Consider the following 19,000-nt stretch of genomic DNA (forward strand, 5'->3'; position numbering starts at 1 on the left):
TCTTCTTTGAACTTAAAGCTATGCCTTTTAGTATTTGAGATTTGGTATTTCCGTCATGGGAAAAGGGTCCTGCCTTGCCATTTATTTCTGTTGTTTGTTTGAAATTTGTCACTTCGTAAATTTGCCATGCATAATACATCATTTACTGATTTGTCCGTTAATAGTTTATCATAGATTCTTTCCTGTTCAAATAACAATTTGATAATTGTAGAGGTAAAACGTTTGTTTACATGATTCTAATGAAATATTTTTGCATTAACAAAATAAATTGTAGAGGTTCTTTCATTTTCTTTTGAGTAATCTGGAATATCTTAAATCATATGTTAGGCTGCTATGCTTAAACCGCAACATGGAATAAACTGAAACCTAAGATCAAAATTTGACTTGCTGTTGATGTTTGTCATATGGCCTTGCCCAGAGGGATTTTGTATTTTTATCTTGGCAATTGGAAAAAAAGGAGTCAGCAGTTACATTATTAAAGGATTGTTTGTCATGTTTTTCAAATAAGGAAAGAACAGGAGACAGATCATATGGTAGTCAAAGTGCAAGAAATATTCACTAAAGTGATGTAATTCTGAAATGATTAAGAACATAGAACAGTGCAAGAAAACACTCTTTAGTTCACAATATCCATGCCATAGATAATGACAAGTTAAATTAATCTCCTCTGCCTGCACGTGATCCATATCTCCCAATTGCCTGCTTGTCCATAATACCCTGACTAATGAAAGCCAGTATACCAAAAGCCTTCTTGACCGCCCTATCTACCTGTGACACCACTTTCAGGGCCAATTTGTAATAATTTCTGCAAATGACGTTTTGCATTTGTTATTATCAAGTGTTCAAGATTTATCTAGCAGTACTTCTGATAATTGTATGAAATTTGACATGCATTTAGTTATATGATTTATTTTTATTCTACTTAGGTTGTTGCTGTTTGGCAAGATGTATGGTCAGTACAGTTGGATGACTTCTTAGGTGTAGGGACGGAGCAAATGTTGTTACTTTCTCGAGGAAATTACACTATTGAAGAGTGTCTGAAGGATTTCATACTGACTGATCTTGGCGAATTTAACTACTCTGTAAGTTACAGCCTTTTATTTTAGAATGATGTTTCTATTTTCTGTTATGCTTCCTGGATCTTAAGGTGTCGCTTGGTCTCCTCCCCTCATTCCCATATAATTTCCAAGTTAAAGATCTGACATTGGATAGAAACATAGAAACAGAAAATAGGTGCAGGAGTGGGGCCTTTGGCCCTTCGAGCCATTCAAAATGATCATGGCTGATCATCCAAAATCAGTGCCCCATTCCTGCTTTTTCCCAATATCTCGATTCCATACGCCCTAAGAGCTAAATCCAACTCTCTCTTGAAAACATGTAGTGAATTGGCCTCCACTGCCTTCTGTGGCAGAGAATTCCACAGATTCACAGAATTCCAGAGAATTCCACAGATTCTCTGGATGAAAAGGTTTTTCTTCATCTCAGTCTTAAATGGCCTACCCCTTATTCTTAAACTGTAACCATTGGTTCTGGACCCCCCAATATCGGGAATATTTTTCCTGCATTTAGACTGCCCAATCCTTTAAGAATTGTATATGTTTCTATAAGATCCCCTCTCATCCTTCTAAATTCCAGTGAATTCAAGCCCAGTTGACCCATTCTTTCATCATATGTCAGTCCTGCCATCCTGGGAATTAATCTGGCGAACCTACGCTGCACTCCCTCAATAGCAAGAATGTCCTTCCTCAAATTAGGAGACCAAAACTCTTCTTGCAAATTGCACACAATACTCCAGGTGTGGTCTCACCAGGGCCCTGTACAACTCCAGTAGGACCTCCTTGCTCCTATACTCAAATCCTCTCACTATGAAGGCCAACATGCCATTTGCCTTCTTCACTGCCTGCTGTACCTGCATGCCTACTTTCAGTGACTGATGTACAAGGACATCCAGGTCTCATTGCACCTCCCCTTTTCCTAATCTGACACCATTCAGATAATAATCTGCCTTCTTGTTCTTGCCACCAAAGTGGATAACCTCACATTTATCCATATTATACTTCATCTGCCATGCAACTGCCCACTCACCCAACCTATCCAAGTCACCCTGCAGCCTTATAGCATCCTCCTCGAAGCTCACACTGCCACCCAGCTTTGTGTCATTCGCAAATTTGGAGATGTTACATTTAATTCTCTCGTCTAAATTGTTAATATATATTGTAAATAACTGGGATCACAGCACTGAGCCCTTTAGTCACTGCCTGCCATTCTGAAAAGGACCTGTTAATTCCAACTCTTTGCTTCCTGTCTGCCAACCAGTTCTCTATCCATGTCAATACCCTACCCTCAATACCAAGTGCTCTAATTTTGCATACTAATCTGTTGTGTGGGATCTTGTCAAAGGCTTTTTGAAAGTCCAGATACATCACATCCACTGGCTCTCCCTTATCCATTCTATTGATCTAAGCAAGTGTTCAATACTTTCTACTTCTGGGGGAGATTAAAATCTACTTTTATCATCAACACATTGTAAAAATTATTTATTTATGTAGAACTTTTAGTTAATGCAGTTTTAACATAAAAATCTGGACATTTCTCTTATGCTCCATTGGACCACTCATTCACTCCTTGCAGCAAAATCTACCCCAATATATTTTGAAAGTTCAAAAGTACTAAATGTGGAAGTGCAAGAAACAAAGCCTGTGTTCTAAAAAGTGGCCAATTTGCACATCAATTACACACTATGATGGTATCAACCCAAATTAGGGAACAATTAATGAAGTGATCACACCAAAGGTGCAGACAAAGAATAGATGGGTGACCACCAGGAAAGGGAGGAGGAAAAGAGTTCAGGAATCCAATGCGGCAATTCACCTGCAAAATAGATATACCCCTTTGAAAACTGTTGAGGGGGATGACCGTTCGGGGAGAGCAGCAACAGCCAGGTCAGTGGCACGGGGTCCGGCTCTGGCACAGCAGGGTACGGTGATGTCAGGCAGAGCGATAGTGATAGGGACTCTATAGTTAGGGGGACAGACAGGAGATTCTGTGGCAGCAAATGGTGCCAGGATGCAGATGTCTCGTAGCAGCTGCAAAACATTCTCAAGGGGAAGGGTGAGCAGCCAGAAGTCATTGTGCACATTGGCACAAATGACATAGGTAGGAAAAGGGATGAGGTCCAGGGAGTGAATATAGGGAGTTAGGTAAAAGGTTAAAATGCCAGGCCTCAAGGGTGGTGATCTCTGGATTACTACCGGTGCCACGTGCGAGTGAGGGTAACAATAGGAGGAGTTCGTGTATGGCTGAGGAGTTTGTGCAGGGGACAGGTATTCAGATTTTTGGACCATTGGGATATCTTCTGTACAAGAGGAGTGGGCTACACCTTAACTGGCGGAGCACCAACATCCTTGCAGGGGGGGTTTGCTAATGTTACTGGGGAGGGTTTAAACTAGAATGGCAGGGGAGGGGAACCAGAGCGGCAGGTCAGCAAATTATGTGCTGAGCTCAAAAAAAAGAAAGGAGCAATTACTCTAATGGCATTATATCACGGGCCACCCAATAGCCAGCGGGTGATAGAGGATCAGATATATAGACAGATAGTTGTCTGCATGCAAAACCATACCACCCAAAGGAACAAAATCCCATGATTTCTAGATGATATGTGAATAATTGGGCTTAGATTGGTATCTGCTTCGCAACTACTGCAAAGCAGTCAACATTCAAAGCCTCACACTGACTTCTGACTGAGTTTAAGTTGTTGTGCAAATGTATTCATCTTCTCTAGACTGTTATATGTTTCCTGAGCAATGACATCCTTTTTGAGGAACATTAACCAAGTAGTAATAAAAGTTTGATATCCAAGGTATGTAGGTTAATTGGCTGGGTAAATGTAAAAATTGTCCCTAGTGGGTGTAGGATAGTGTTAATGTACGGGGATCGCTGGGCGGCACGGACTTGGAGGGCCGAAAATGCCTGTTTCCGGCTGTATATATATATGATATGATATGATATGAAGACTAGAATCTGATTGCTCAATTTTGCCACCATGACCCCTGCACAAAGCTGATTCACCATTTTGTGTAGATGTCTGTTAAGATTAAAGACATTGTAATGTAGCAGATCTCTTCACAATAAAATCACAGACAGACCAAGTGAATAAAATTAACTAATTTCAATAAGTTTGCACGTGTAGCAGGTTTACAAAAATTTAAAAATACGTTTTTCTGATGACATTTTTTCTTAATGTCTGCATTTTTGCCATCTATTAATATGTCTTAAAGTGGTGTAACTGGTGAAGCTACCCTGCTTTATAGTGCCAAAAACCTGAGTTCACTTCTGACTTTGGATGCTATCTGTGTGGAATTTGCTCATTTATGCTGTGACCAGGTGTGTTTCCTCTAGGTTTGCCAGTTTCCTCCCACATCCCAAAGACATAGAGGTTTGTTGGTTAATTGGTGTCTGTAAAGTGTCCTCAGTGTGTTCAGGGAATGGATGCGAAAGTGGGATAACATAGAACTAGTGTAAACGGGTGATCGATGGATGGTTTGGAATCAGTGGGCCGATGGGCCCTTTCTATGCTCTATCGATGAATCAATCCATAATATGTTTATGATCTAGGTTAAGTCTGGGCTTGCTGACGAGGAAGAAATACAGATAAATAACACGGCACATGTGAATTATCACCACACAGTTCAAGCCCTGGAGGCAAGATTACAGGTTGGTAATCTACCTATCTATATTATTATATTACTAAAACTCTCATCTTGTTTGTTCGATCCTTCCTTATTTTTTGTGCCCCCGTCACACGATAGCATGACAATTTTAGTACCGTGCCGCCACAACGTTGCAGTTGTAGTGCTGCAACGTCTAAGTCAACAGACATTGTAAAGTGAAAAGAACTGAGATGTTGCAGGAAGATTGACTATTCTGCGACCTTCAATAGATTTAACCCTAGCTCTGATCATGATTACAACAATGGGGTTTTCCATTTCAAAAGCTTGATTCTTCCATGGAGGTTAGACCCTGCAGGTTCACCTCCTCAACCGTTAGGTCCCTGAAGGTCCTAACGCATATGAAGGTAGACAAATCTCCCGGGCCTGACCAGATATATCCGAATATACGGTGGGAAGGTTGAGAGGAAATTGCAGGTGGCCTGGCTGAGATTTATGAGTCATCATTAAATAGGTTTGAAGTGTCGGAAGATTGCAGGGTGTCTAATGTTGTGCCTCTACTTAAGAAGGGCTGTGTGGAAAAGCTTCGGAACTACAGGCCAGTGAGTCTAACATCCATAGTCAGAAAGTTACTAAAGAGTATTCTGAGGGATAAGATATATATTCATTTAGATAGTCAGCTTGCTGTTTGTCATCTATATCAATTATTTGGATGGGAACATACAAAGCATGATTAGTACGCTTGCAGAACTTGGGTGGGATTGTAGATAGCGAAGATCGTTGTCAAAAATGGCAGCAGAATCTTGATCGGTTGAACAGGTGGGTTACTGGAGTTTAATACAGAGAAGTGTGAGGTGTTGCCATTTGGGAAGTCAAACCAGGGCATGACAGGGCTCTGGGGGAATATTGTGGAGCAGAGGGATCTAGGAGTGCAGGTACATATTTATTTGTAAGTGACATCACAAGTAGATATAGTGGTCAAGAAGGCTTTCAGCACATTGGCCCCCCAATTTACACGCTGTAGCCAGTTACAATAAGCAAAGGCTGGGGCTGTTCCAGAAACTATTATGTACTATTGGCAGGCAAATAACATCAAAATGAAAATTTTAGTTTATCTAGTGTCAATTTGGTTTATCCAAATACACAACTCAAGCAGCTGAATACATGTGGCAAAAGATTAATTTCAGCAAATTCTAATCTTTTGAAGTGTCCCTGTAGGAATTACTTGAAGGAATCCAATCTAAATCTGCTCACGGTTCAAGAGAGGAATAGAAAAGATTGCAATTATTCAAAAATGAGAAATTGCTCATATGTGATCAGATAAGATTAAACTACATCTCTTGTGGCTCCTGTTTAAAAATTATATGTAAATTAATCAAATCTTGATTTAATATCAGGAATCTGAATGAAGGACCTACCTGTAATTTTATTTTGTTTAAATAAGGATCGTGTGTTACAAATACTGGGTTATTTTAAAGAAACCTGACATAAATTCATAAGCTTTCCAGTATGATATCGTGGTATGATTCACTTTGGAAAAGATTTTGATGGGTTTCCTATAAATCAGAAATGTATGATGTTGCATGTTTCTGGATACTTTCCAAACTAAATACTGATGCACTTGTATTGGAACAAAAGTTTTGTATTTAAAATGATGTGCAATGTTTTGTGCCTATGCTTGTTCATTTATTGATATGTAATGTTTTATGTATTACGGGATATGTTACAATAGCAATTTTGTTTGTGATGTTGCTGTAATTTTGCCTTCTCAATTTTGCTTTTTTTTTTCATCCCTTTCAGTCAGGTTTGGCATCTCTTAAAGACCTGAAGCACCTGCTAAGACTGAAAGAAAGAGTTTTACTTCAATCTTCCAAGGCTCTAATAAACCTTATTGACAGAAATCAATCCCTCTTACCCAGTGCTGAAGAGGTATGAGATTTACAGATATTGACAACAGTTATCGTATTTAGTTTAGTTGGGAGATACAGCGTGGAAACAGGCCCTTCGACCCACCACATCGACCATTGATCACTCAGTTACACTAGTCCTCTGTTAGCCCATTTTGACATCCACTCCCTACCACAAATAGCAATTTTTAACAGAGACCAATTAACCTACAAACCTGCACGTCTTTGGGAAATGGGAGTACCCAGAGGAAACGCATGCTATCTTAGGTGAGAAAGTGCAAACTCCACACAGACAGCACCCAAGATCAGGCTCGAACCCAGGTCTCTGGCTCTGTGAGGTAGTAGCTCTACCAGCTGCGCCATTATATCGCCCCAAGCACCCACAATAGACAATAGGTGCAGGAGTAGGCCATTCGGCCCTTCGAGCCAGCACCATCATTCAATGTGATCATGGCTGATCATTCTCAATCAGTACCCCATTCCTGCCTTCTCCCCATACCCCCTGACTCCGCTATCCTTAAGAGCTCTATCTAGCTCTCTCTTGAGTGCATTCAGAGACTTAGCCTCCACTGTCTTCTGAGGCAATGAATTCCACAGATTCGCCACCCTCTGACTAAAGAAATTCCTTCTCATAGACAATAGGTGCAGGAGGAGGCCATTCGGTCCTTCGAGCCAGCACCGCCATTCAATGTCTTCATGGCTGATCATTCTCGATCAGTACCCCGTTCCTGCCTTCTCCCCATACCCCCTGACTCCGCTATCCTTAAGAGCTCTATCCAGCTCGCTATTGAATGCATTCAGAGAATTGGCCTCCAGTGCTTTCTGAGGCAGAGAATTCCACAGATTCACAACTCTCTGACTGAAAAAGTTTTTCCTCATCTCAGTTCTAAATGGCCTACCCCTTATTCTTAAACTGTGGCCCCTGGTTCTGGACTCCCCCAACATTGGGAACATGTTTCCTGCCTCTAACGTGTCCAACCCCTTAATAATCTTATACGTTTCAATAAGATCCCCTCTTATCCTTCTAAATTCCAGTGTATACAAGCCTAGTCGCTCCAGTCTTTCAACATATGATTGTCCCTCCATTCCAGGAATTAACCTAGTAAACCTACGCTGCACGCCCTCAATTGCAAGTATATCCTTCCTCAAATTTGGAGACCAAAACTGCACACAGTACTCCAGGTGCGGTCTCACTAGGGCCCTGTACAACTGCAGAAGGACCTATTTGCTCCTATACTCAACTCCTCTTGTTATGAAGGCCAACATTCCATTGGCTTTCTTCACTGCCTGCTGTACCTGCATGCTTCCTTTCAGTGACTGATGCACTAGGACACCCAGATCTCGTTGTACGTCCCCTGTTCCTAACTTGACACCATTCGGATAATACTCTGCCTTCCTATTCTTACCACCAAAGTGGATAACCTCACACTTATCCACATAAACTGCATCTGCTATGCATCCGCCCACTCACACAACCTGTCCAAGTCACCCTGCAACCTCATAGCATCTTCCTCACAGTTCACACTACCACCCAACTTTGTATCATCTGCAAATTTGCTAATGGTACTTTTAATCCCTTCATCCAAGTCATTAATGTATAATGTAAATAGCTACAGTCCCAGCACCGAGCCTTGCGGTACCCCACTAGTTACTGCCTGCCATTCAGAAAGGGTCCCATTTATCCCCACTCTTTGCTTTCTGTCTGTCAACCAATTTTCTATCCATGTCAGTACCCTACCTCCAATACCATGTGCTCTAATTTTGCCCACTAATCTCCTATGTGGAACCTTGTCAAAGGCTTTCTGAAAGTCAAGGTATACAACATCCACCGGCTCTCCCCTGTCAATTTTCCTGGTTACATCCTCAAAGAATTCCAGAAGATTAGTCAAGCATTATTTCCCCTTCGTAAATCCATGCTGACTCGGAACAATCCTGTTACTACTATCCAAATGCTCCGCAATTTCGTCTTTTATAATTGACTCCAGCATCTTCCCCACCACTGATGTCAGACTAACTGGTCTATAATTTCCCATTTTCTCTCTCCCTCCTTTCTTAAAAAGTGGGACAACATTAGCTACCCTCCAATCCACAGGAACTGATCCTGAATCTATAGAACATTGGAAAATGATCACCAATGCGTCCACAATTTCTAGCGCCACCTCCTTAAGTACTCTGGGATGCAGACCATCAGGCCCTGGAGATTTATCAGCCTTCAGTCCCATCAGTCTACCCAACACCATTTCCTGCCTAATGTGGATTTCCTTCAGTTCCCCCGTCACCCTAGGATCTCTGCCCACTAGAACATCTGGGAGATTGCTTGTATCTTCCTTAGTGAAGACAGATCCAAAGTACCGGTTCAACTCGTCTGCCATTTCCTTGTTTCCCATAATAAATTCCCCCGCTTCTGTCTTCAAGGGACCCACATTTGCCTTGACTATTTTTTTCCTCTTTACATACCTAAAAAAGCTTTTACTATCCTCCTTTATATTATTGGCTAGTTTACCCTCGTACCTCATCTTTTCTCCCCGTATTGCCTTCTTAGTCATCTTCTGTTGCTCTTTAAAAGAGTCCCAATCCTTTGGCTTCCCACTCTTCTTTGCTTTGTTGTACTTCTTCTCTTTTATTTTTATGCTGTCCTTGACTTCCCTTGTCAGCCACGGGTGTCTCTTACTCCCCTTGGAATCTTTCCTCCTCTTTGGTATAAATTGATCTTGCAACTTCTGCATTATTCCCAGGAATATCTGCCATTGCTGTTCCACCGTCTTCCCTGCGAGGGCCTCCTTCCAGTCAATTCTGGCCAGCTCCTGCCTCTGTAATCCCCTTTTCTATACTGTAATACTGACACTTCCGATTTTCCCTTCTCCCTCTCAATTTGTAGAGTAAAACTTATCATATTGTGATCACTGCCTCCTAATGGCTCTTTTACCTCGAGTCCCCTTATCAGATCAGGTTCATTACACAACACTAAATCCAGAATTGCCTTCTCCCTAGTAGGCTCCAGTACAAGCGGTTCTAAGAATCCATCTCGGAGACACCCCACAAACTCTCTTTCCTGGGGTCCATTACCAACCTGATTTTCCCAGTTTACCTGCATGTTGAAATCTCCCATTGCCACCGTAGCATTACATTTGCGACATGCCAATTTTAGCTCCTCATTCAACTTGCACCCTATGTCGAGGCTACTGTTTGGGGGCCTGTAGATAACTTCCATTAGGGTCTTTTTACCCTTACAATTCCTCACTTCTACCCATACTGATTCTACATCTCCTGATTCTATGTCACCCCTTGCAAGGGAGTGAATATCATTCCTCACCAACAGAGCGACCCCACCCCCTCTGCCCACCTGTCTGTCTTTTCTATATGTTGTGTACCCCTGAATATTCAGTTCCCAGCCCTGGTCTTCTTGTAGCCATGTCTCAGTGATTCCCACAACATCATACTTGCCAATGTCTAACTGAGCCTCATCTCCTTCCTGAAGGAACGTCCCTTAATTTTGAGACCTCTAGTCCTAGACTCTCCCACGAGCGGAAACATCCTCTTCACATCCGTTCTTTCCAGGCCTTTCATTATTCGGCAGGTTTCACCGAGGCCCCCCCGCCTCATCCTTCTAGACTCTTAAGACTATGCCTGGAGTGTCAGAGTTGCCAGTTCAGAGGTCCACTGTGCTGCCTTCATCATATTAGTGAAGCCTCTAAGAAATTGATGTAATTTTGTGCTGGCATCTTATATCCCTCAATGAATCTTCCAATCACACTGAACTGAATTTAGAATTCTCTTCAATTCCATTTGAACAAATCAACAGATGCCATATTTGTACTTTACTCTCAATTTGCACTTTAAAATAGTTTTGAAATATCATGACAATGAAGCTGTTTATTTCAACAAAATAGAATAAATATGATTATTATTATTAGCAATAAAATGTTTGTATCTTCATAGGAAGGTTTGGTTTCTCTTTGGCATGAGGAGGATTCTGACCTACAGCTCCCCACTGAAGCGACTTGCTCTGTCAATCAGACATTAAATTATCCAGTACAGAAGATCTGGCAACGTGTAGTCGATGGTAGCTGGATAGTAGGAGTACAATTATCTGAATCCAGCACGTTGTGAGTAAATATAATAATATATTCCTTTATTCGTCCAACACCGGGGAAATATGGCAAAAGACAAAAGCAAATGCAGGTCCACTACTAATTTTCTGGCAAATGTAATCCAGAACTCTTAAAAACTATAATTTCTTTAATCCAGACAGAATTACGAGAACACACTGCCCAGGAAGTCCCCTCAAAAATATGGTTCCTCAAATGGGTGAGGCGGCAGACCTGGAGGATTGAGGGGGGAGGGGACCAGAGCAGTAGGTCAGCAAATGGAAGGGCTGAGTCAGCAGGTTGTGACAAGTAAGTCTCGAAGGAAGCATAGTTAGGAAGAGGTTCATGAATAAGGGGATAATGAAGGACTGACGTGTGTTTACTTAAGTGCAAGAAATATTGTGAACTTGGAGTCTGGATCAATGCATGGAATTATGCTGTTGTGGCCATTACAGTTTCAGTCTGAAGAAAGGTCTTGACCCGAAACGTCACCCATTCCTTCTCTCCAGAGATGCTGCCTGTCCCGCTGAGTTACTCCAGCTTTTTGTGACTATCTTCGGTTTAAACCAGCATCTGCACAGTGTATAAGATGCACAATTAATGGTTATAGAACACATATAGCAGACTTTTTGCTGTTCCGTACAAAGCCATTGTGTACAAGATGTGTAATTAGAATAGAATATGTAATAATTAGACAAACAGTAAAAGCTCAGTTGTTCAGCACACACCAGACTTAACAGCTGCCAGGTAATCAAGCATGAGGGTTACTCACAAATCAGCTTTCCCAATGCAACCCAGATTTGGACCAAGCACTCTGATCCTCGTCCTGTGTTGGCCTGCATCAGCTCAACCACTTCACTACATGGGCCTGCATTGGCATGGGCGCTCCCTCCATGCTGCTCTCACAATGGCTTGGTTGCTCCTTCTGAACGTACTGTTACTGAAGTATGCATGATTATAAAATGTCAGAAAATGACATTTCTGCTGTGATGCATTTGGCAATAGAGGTTTTATAATTTTGCACACTTCTTTATAAGCAAAGTTTTCAGTTTTTTTTTTTTTTACACAACTATCAACAATGAAAACACTAAATATCAATTTTATGAAGGACTCTGGTGAGAATTCTAAGCTTGTTATGTCAAACTTTTCTTGTACCCTCTTTGAGTAGTCACAAATTAGTTAATTTGACCCTTATGTCTGGTTCCCTGCAGAAAATTTGACTGGGTGAGTTTGTCGCTCGTGATCAACCCTGACCTCCTTAATACTGCAACAGTGATTCAGTCACAAAGTAAAGTAGTGAAGCTGAGCAAATTTGGAGTATCTGCATCATTTCCTCAGATTCCGATAGAGCCTCCATCAAAGAAATCAAAAATGGATTTGCAAGGCATAATGGATTTGAGCAGCTGCCATAAAGAAGATCAATGCTCTCAGATTTACAAAGATCTTACACAGACCATCACTGTTGTCACAAACCTATCTCCACTGCTAGTGTACAATAATATTCACTGTTCTGTGTTACTACATGGTATGATGATGGATTCCACCCAGAAAAACGAATTAACAAAAATAGGATTGATCTCACCATGTGGGAAAATATCTTTAAAAATCGAGGACATCTGGAATGAAAATTATATGACAATCTTACTGCAGAATCCTTTGCTGTGTACAGGTAACAATAAAGCTTTTAAAATTAATATTAGTTACTTGTAACAATAGACAAATGGGGAAGCTTTTATTATTTACAGAACTGCCTCAAATGAAAAGAAGGTCTTTTTGTATCTGATGTAGAACGTTTGAGTGCATGAGAAACACTGGCATGGGCTGGTTGGGCTAAAGGGTGCTGTACATTCACGGGTGACGTTTCGGGTCGAGATCCTTTTTCAGAAGTCTGAAGCAGCCAAGATACCAAACTCGCTTATTCTCCAGACTTCTGAAGAAGGGTCTCGACCCGAAATGTCACCCATTCCTTCTCTCCCGAGGTGTTGCCTGACCCACTGAGTTACTCCAGCATTTTGTGTCTACCTTCAATTTAAACCAGCATCGCAGTTTTTTTTTCCTCGTGTTTGAAGGGAGGTGGGCAGAATCAGATTGCCGTTGCAAATTGACAGTAGTGGCTGTCACACACATTCTGCATCCACTTATTCAGGTGATACGTGCTACTCCCACAGCCCAAAATTACACAAATACGCATAGCTTTGCCCAGTAACATATAAAACAAAATAAATAACAAAGTCAATCATATGTTGATTCAAATAGGGTCCTGTAAACATGTCCATTACATACCAGTACAAGTACAATGCAAAAGAAAATCGTCACGATCTTGCTCACTCACCGAAGCATAAAGCAATAAAACCAACAAAATCATCGTAATTTTGTACAAATTAACCATAAATACACCTAATTAATAGTTTTGAAAGCAGTATTTTCTTATCTCGAAGAAGCAAAACTGGAAAATAAGGATGAAACCCAGGTCTGTATACACGCAGCAGCTCAGCCGGTGAGAATGTTTAGCGTGTGACCTATGACTTGGGCATGCGCAATTGAGATACCGAACTCGCTTATTCCCTGCAACCTCCGGCATTCCAGAGAAAACAATATAGGCTTGTTCAACCTCTCTGTAACTAATGCCCCTTAATCTAGGCATTATTTGGGTAAACCTCTGCACCGGTTCCAAAGCCTCCAGAGCCTTCCTGTAATGGGGCGGCCAGAACTGCATGCAATACTTCAAATGCACCCTAAACAATGCACTAAAAAGCTGCATTATGAATTCCTAACTTTCATACTCATTGCCCCAACCAATGAAGGTAAGCATACCATGTGCTGTTTTACCACTCTATCTACTTGTTTTGCCATTTTCAGTGAGTTACGGCTTGGACTCCAAAATTTCTCTGTACATCAAAGATCCTTCTGTACATCCCCCTGCACTTCCCTCTCCTACTTAATAATAAAGTATGAGTAGGTCACGTTTAAGGTCTCGACCCTTTATCAATCTGAAGAAGTGTCCCAGCCCAAAACGTTGTCTTTCCATTTCCTTCCAATGCTGCCTGATCTGCTCAGTTCCTATCGCACTTTGATTGTTACTCAAGATTCCACCATCTTCAGTCTCCTGTTTGTGCATACACAAAAATGCATTAGTTGACCTATTTTCTCAGTCAAAATAAATAGAATCTGACAGGTTTGTTTGGGGTTGGTTTTCTGTTGTCATTTTGCTTTATTTTTCTTTAATTCCCTGTAGATTCATTTAATGAGTAGCATTTAATGCATACTGTATATTGGTTGCTAAGTTCTAAGGCGACAACAATTAAAATATAGCTAAAACATGATTGTACTATTTGAAGCAGGGTCCTGACCTGAAATGTTGTCATCACAACATTTCATCACTAAATATCTGATTCAATATCATTAGAACATTGCCCCTTTTCTGCTATTAGTGTGAAATCAGCTAGTTAGCAAACTTGTAAATCAACAACTCAATGTCCTAGAATAATAGTGCTATAATAGTACTTCAAATTGATTTTTTTTCAACACATTGACAATTATTAAGTGATTATAGTAATCTCTCTCTTTTTCTAATTCCATTTAAATACAGCTTTCAAATGTAATTGGACTTCATTATCCACTGACTATTATCAATTTGTTGTAGATGTAACCTTCTTGCCACTCTGGCTGATTGCCATATCTTTCATAATATGTATCCAGAAAAGGCTGCATCTCATAGAATTGATATTGTCTGAAGTAGATTTGAAAATTCTCCCTTCACTGAGCAATTATCTTTGATATTTTTTTTCCCATTGTGTTAAATTGAATTTATGGATTAAAAAAAAAAAAGAGAAATCAGTTTGGAAACTTTGCACATAAAATGTTTTGAATTATTTCATTTTCTACCTCAGATTTAAAATCTATTAACTTTTAGATGTACTTCTAAAATTCTTTCACTAACTCTATAGTAGTACCAAGTTATAAATACGATTTTCTAGAGTAGTACAAAGTGATAATAAATGTTATAATTTAGATATGTTTAGAAAAGAAAACAATGAATATGAAACTTTCTCGTAAAATGCTGTACTCATTTTGCAAGTGATGCTGCATCTGTATGGCTGTGGATGGAATCTTTTGTCAATCATTTGCCAAACATTTTAATGGATATCCTGCTGTTATTATAAGACTTTCTTCACTTTATTAGTGTTCTTCTATTGAATGTTTCTGCACTCAAGGGAGCAGGAACTACAATATGTCTAATGCTCTGCCCTGAAGTCTGATTAACTTTTTTCCCCCAATACATTCTGTTTTTATGTTTGTTAAACATAGTGCATTCTAAAACAATGTAACATTAAATTACAACTGTAGTTAAAGGAGATCTGCAAGCTCATAGTAAGTTAGAGCTTTTTTTTCTCCCAGAAATAACCAGGTTGGTTTTCCTTTGTTTTAAAAAAAATAAAACAGTTCTCTCGCATCATTGACTCCCATCATCCAAATTCATTCATATAATTTTAAAATAATTTAACATTGTTAACTTGCACACAGTTTTTTGTTTAAAATGTTATGGGACAATTAAGTAACTTTTGGATAATGGACCAGTTTTTTAAAACCGATAATGAATATGTGCTCCTTGATTTTGTTATAGCATCTAATTAAGGACTGCAGTTGCCCATAGTGTCCTGAGCAACACAATACTCAGTAACTGCCTAAGGAAGGGCCAGGACTGGCATCTTAATGTTCCAGGGTACAGATGCAACAGGCAAATAGAGGTAGGGACAATAGAGGAGATGGACTTGCTTTATCGATTTAAGGAGAACATCATAGCAGTAGCCCGAGATGACTATATGAGGCTATATGAGGCCAATATGAACTGAAACTGCCACAGTGCCAAAGGCTTAGACTGGGTGGAATTTTGTCAAGGGTGTTCAGGAAAGTTTCCAAAGACAATAGATAGAAGACTCCAAAGGGAAGAGGGCAAAGCTTGACCTACTTTGAGGGAACTGGGCAGAGCAAGTGACTGAAGGGTCAGTGAGAGAACCTTTTTTGTATCAGTGACCACAACAGTTCTATTAGCTTTAAAATAGTTATGGATAAGGACTGGGTTGGTACACAAGTCAAAGTCCAACTTTGATGATATCAGACAGGAAGTTGGCAGATGGGCAATGTCTTTAATGAATATTTATTCCCTGATTTTACCGTGGGGAAAAATCATGGAGAAAAAACATGAAGTCTGGGGAACGGGACAGATAATGAAGATGTCTTGAGAACAGTCTGTGTTATAGTCATCGAGGTACTAGAAGTCCTAAGATGCATTATAGATAGACCTCCTACTGATCAGATCTATCCAAGGACACTTTAGGAAGCTGCAAAAGAAATTGCAGGCGTCTTGGTGATATATATAAGTCGCAGGTAAGACACTGGAAGACTGCAGGGTGGTTATTGTTGTACCTCTATTTAAGAAGAGCTGTAAAGAAAAAACTAGGAACTATAGACCAGTGAGCCTAATATATGTGGTATGAACACAAAAGGACAGAAAGTGCTGGAGTAACTCAGGTCAGGCAACATCTCTGGAGAATATGAATAGGTGACCCTTCTTCAGTCTCGACTTGAAATGTCACTTATCCATGTTCTCCAGAGATGCTGCCTGACCAATCGAGTTACTACAGCACTTTGTGCCCTTTTGTGTATTTATTTGTTTTTCTATCTGGTAGGAAAGTTACTGGAGAGATGCTGAGGGAAGGAAATACATGCATTTAGACAAATGGGTTGATTAAGGTTAGCCAACACGGTTTTGTACCTGGGAGATTGTGTCTCACAAATTTGATCGGGTTTTGGAAAAAGTAACCAAGAAGGTAGATGAAGACATTGATGTAGTTTATATGGGTATAAGCCAGGCCTTTGATATGGTTCTGCATGGTTGAATGCTCTTGAAGATTGAATTGCATTGGTTCCAGGGAGAGCTAGCTAGCTGGATATAGAATTGACATCATGGTAGGAAACAGAGGTTGGTGGTGAAAGATTTTTCAGACTGGAGGCCTGTGACTAATGATGTGCCTCAGGGATCTGTGATAGGCCCACTGCTGTTTCTCATCAATTTCACCAATTTGAATGAAAATGGACAAGGCATAATTAGTAAGTTTGCTGATGACACTAAAATAGGTAGTATCTTAGGTGGTGAAGAAGGTTATCAAGAATTACAGTGGGATCTTGATCAGCTGGATAAATGGACCGAGGAATGGCAAATGGAATTTAATTTAGTTACCTGTGGCGTGTTGCATTTTGGGATGTCAAACCAGGACAGGATCTACACATTGAATGGTAGGACCCTGCGGAGTGTGTAGGGCTGAGGGATCTATCAGAAAGATGCCGTTAAACTGGAAAGAGTGCAGTGAAGATGAACAAGGATGTTGCCAGAACTCGAAGCCTGAGTTATAGGGAGAGGTGAGGACCTCATTCCTTGGAGTACAGGAAACTGAGGGTTGACTTTATTATGAGTGGAGTAGAAGTGTTACAAACTTAAAATACTGCCCTTCAAGTACAATGTTGACTAAATATACAACTCACTAATGAACAACTCAATATTTACACGAGTACTTTATTTTTTGCAAATGGTGGATAAAATTGACTTCAGTTAATCTTGTATTTTTAAATTTAAAAAAAAAAATCAAATGTACGAACCTTTAAGAGAGATTTCCTGGTAGGAGCCAACCCAATGATATAGTACCATGAACAAGCTTCTGTACGCTCCCTGGACCATATTTTGTGTGCAAATATTTAACAATAATTTTCGACTTTAGAAACTTGCTGAAATGAAGTGAAGACAATAGATAAAAAAATAACATGCTTAAACAAGTGACGAATACAAAATAGACTGACATAGATTAATTTGTTACATTCAATGTGCATCATTTTCTAATTGAAAAATTAATCTCTCCTTTCAGTTGACAAATTGTTTTAAGTCCATTTAGCATTGTGAGTGAACCCTGTTTCACTTTGCCTCAACAGTTTAAGGTACCTTACTGTCTGCACAGTTTCAGATATTTTAATTAATATTTCACTTTACCTTTTTTTCTAAACATTTTGTTTGTTTTCTAACCTCCAGAGCAGAGAATGTTTGACAGAAATAAAAACTTGAGGCTTATTCTAATGAGAAATAAATGATCAAGTTCAGTTTTAAAGTATTCCTTGAGTTTATTGTTTTGGATCTAATAACAACCTCATTAGCATTGCTGTGCTGTTGCTTCCTTTTGCTTTCTCTTGAAAAATCCAATATGCCTACTATGATTGATGTTTTTTATATCACTTTAAATTTGATATAAGATGTGATCCGAGCTGTTTTGTTTTCTAATGCTTTAATTCTGTAAACAGATTAATTAAACTGGCAGATTCATGTTAAAAATTCTACTATCTGATTAATTATTTTTGGTCACTGTTGCTGTTTACATAATTCGGAATTGCACATTTTCAAGTTAATCTTTCAATAAATAAAATTAACAGGGACATTTTGCTAAAATATTAATCATACATTTATATGTCTATCCTATCTATATTTATTTGAGTACTGTTTATATTTCCACAGATAAGACAATAGAAGATTTTTATGCCATTGTAGCTACATCCCAAAAATCGAACTTCAGAATATTCTCCCCAGATTATACGCTGGCTCCAGTGAAAGACTGGCTGTTCGGTCCAATGCAATGCGAGCCTCTGAAAATCTACCCAGAATATTGGCTGTGCTTCAAAATGGGTATTCTCCTGAAATGGCATCTACCAAATCCCTTTAAAGGAATTTTGACAATACTTTGGAGGTAAGATTCATGCATGTTTGTTTCTTAATAACTTCCTAATTTCTTCTTAATTTACCTTTTATTCTCAAAGCAGCACATTTGTCTTTGTCCACTTGTTACTATGGCATTGAAGTATTAAATTCATCATCAATATGAAGCTTGCAGGAATAAATTATTGTCATTCCATCATTGAGAGCTGCTTACTCCATTTCACAGAGACATAGAAACATAGAAAATAGGTGCAGGAGGAGGCCATTCGGCCCTTCGAGCCAGTACCGCCATTCATTGTGATCATGGCTGATCATCCCCAATTAATAATCCGTGCCGGCCTTCTCCCCATATCCCTTGATTCCACGAGCCCCTAGAGCTCTATCTAACTCTCTCTTAAATCCATCCAGTGATTTGACTTCCACTGCCCTCTGTGGCAGAGAATTCCACAAATTCACAACTCTGGGTGAAAAAGTTTTTTCTCACCACTCTTTTAAATGACCTCCCCTTTATTCTAAGACTTTGGCCCCTGGTTCTGGACTCACCCAACATTGGGAACATTTTTCCTGTATCTAGCTTGTCCA

The 19,000-nt window shown here is 39.8% G+C and overlaps 1 protein-coding gene across 1 annotated transcript; it reads left to right on the forward strand.

Annotated features, from left to right (window-relative positions):
- Positions 1-926: 926 nt before the first annotated feature.
- LOC144591801 (Fanconi anemia group B protein-like) lies at positions 927-18,449 on the forward strand (the record flags this gene model as incomplete). Its single annotated transcript, XM_078395824.1, has 6 exons — positions 927-1,082; positions 4,615-4,713; positions 6,468-6,596; positions 10,514-10,680; positions 11,874-12,331; positions 18,221-18,449. Coding segments are annotated over 6 exons (1,238 nt in total), but the record flags the coding sequence as incomplete, so codon positions are not given.
- Between the last annotated feature and the right edge of the window lie 551 nt (positions 18,450-19,000).

The sequence above is a fragment of the Rhinoraja longicauda genome, unplaced genomic scaffold (genome assembly GCF_053455715.1).
Source record: "Rhinoraja longicauda isolate Sanriku21f unplaced genomic scaffold, sRhiLon1.1 Scf002004, whole genome shotgun sequence".
NCBI classification, from domain to species: Eukaryota; Metazoa; Chordata; class Chondrichthyes; order Rajiformes; family Arhynchobatidae; genus Rhinoraja; species Rhinoraja longicauda.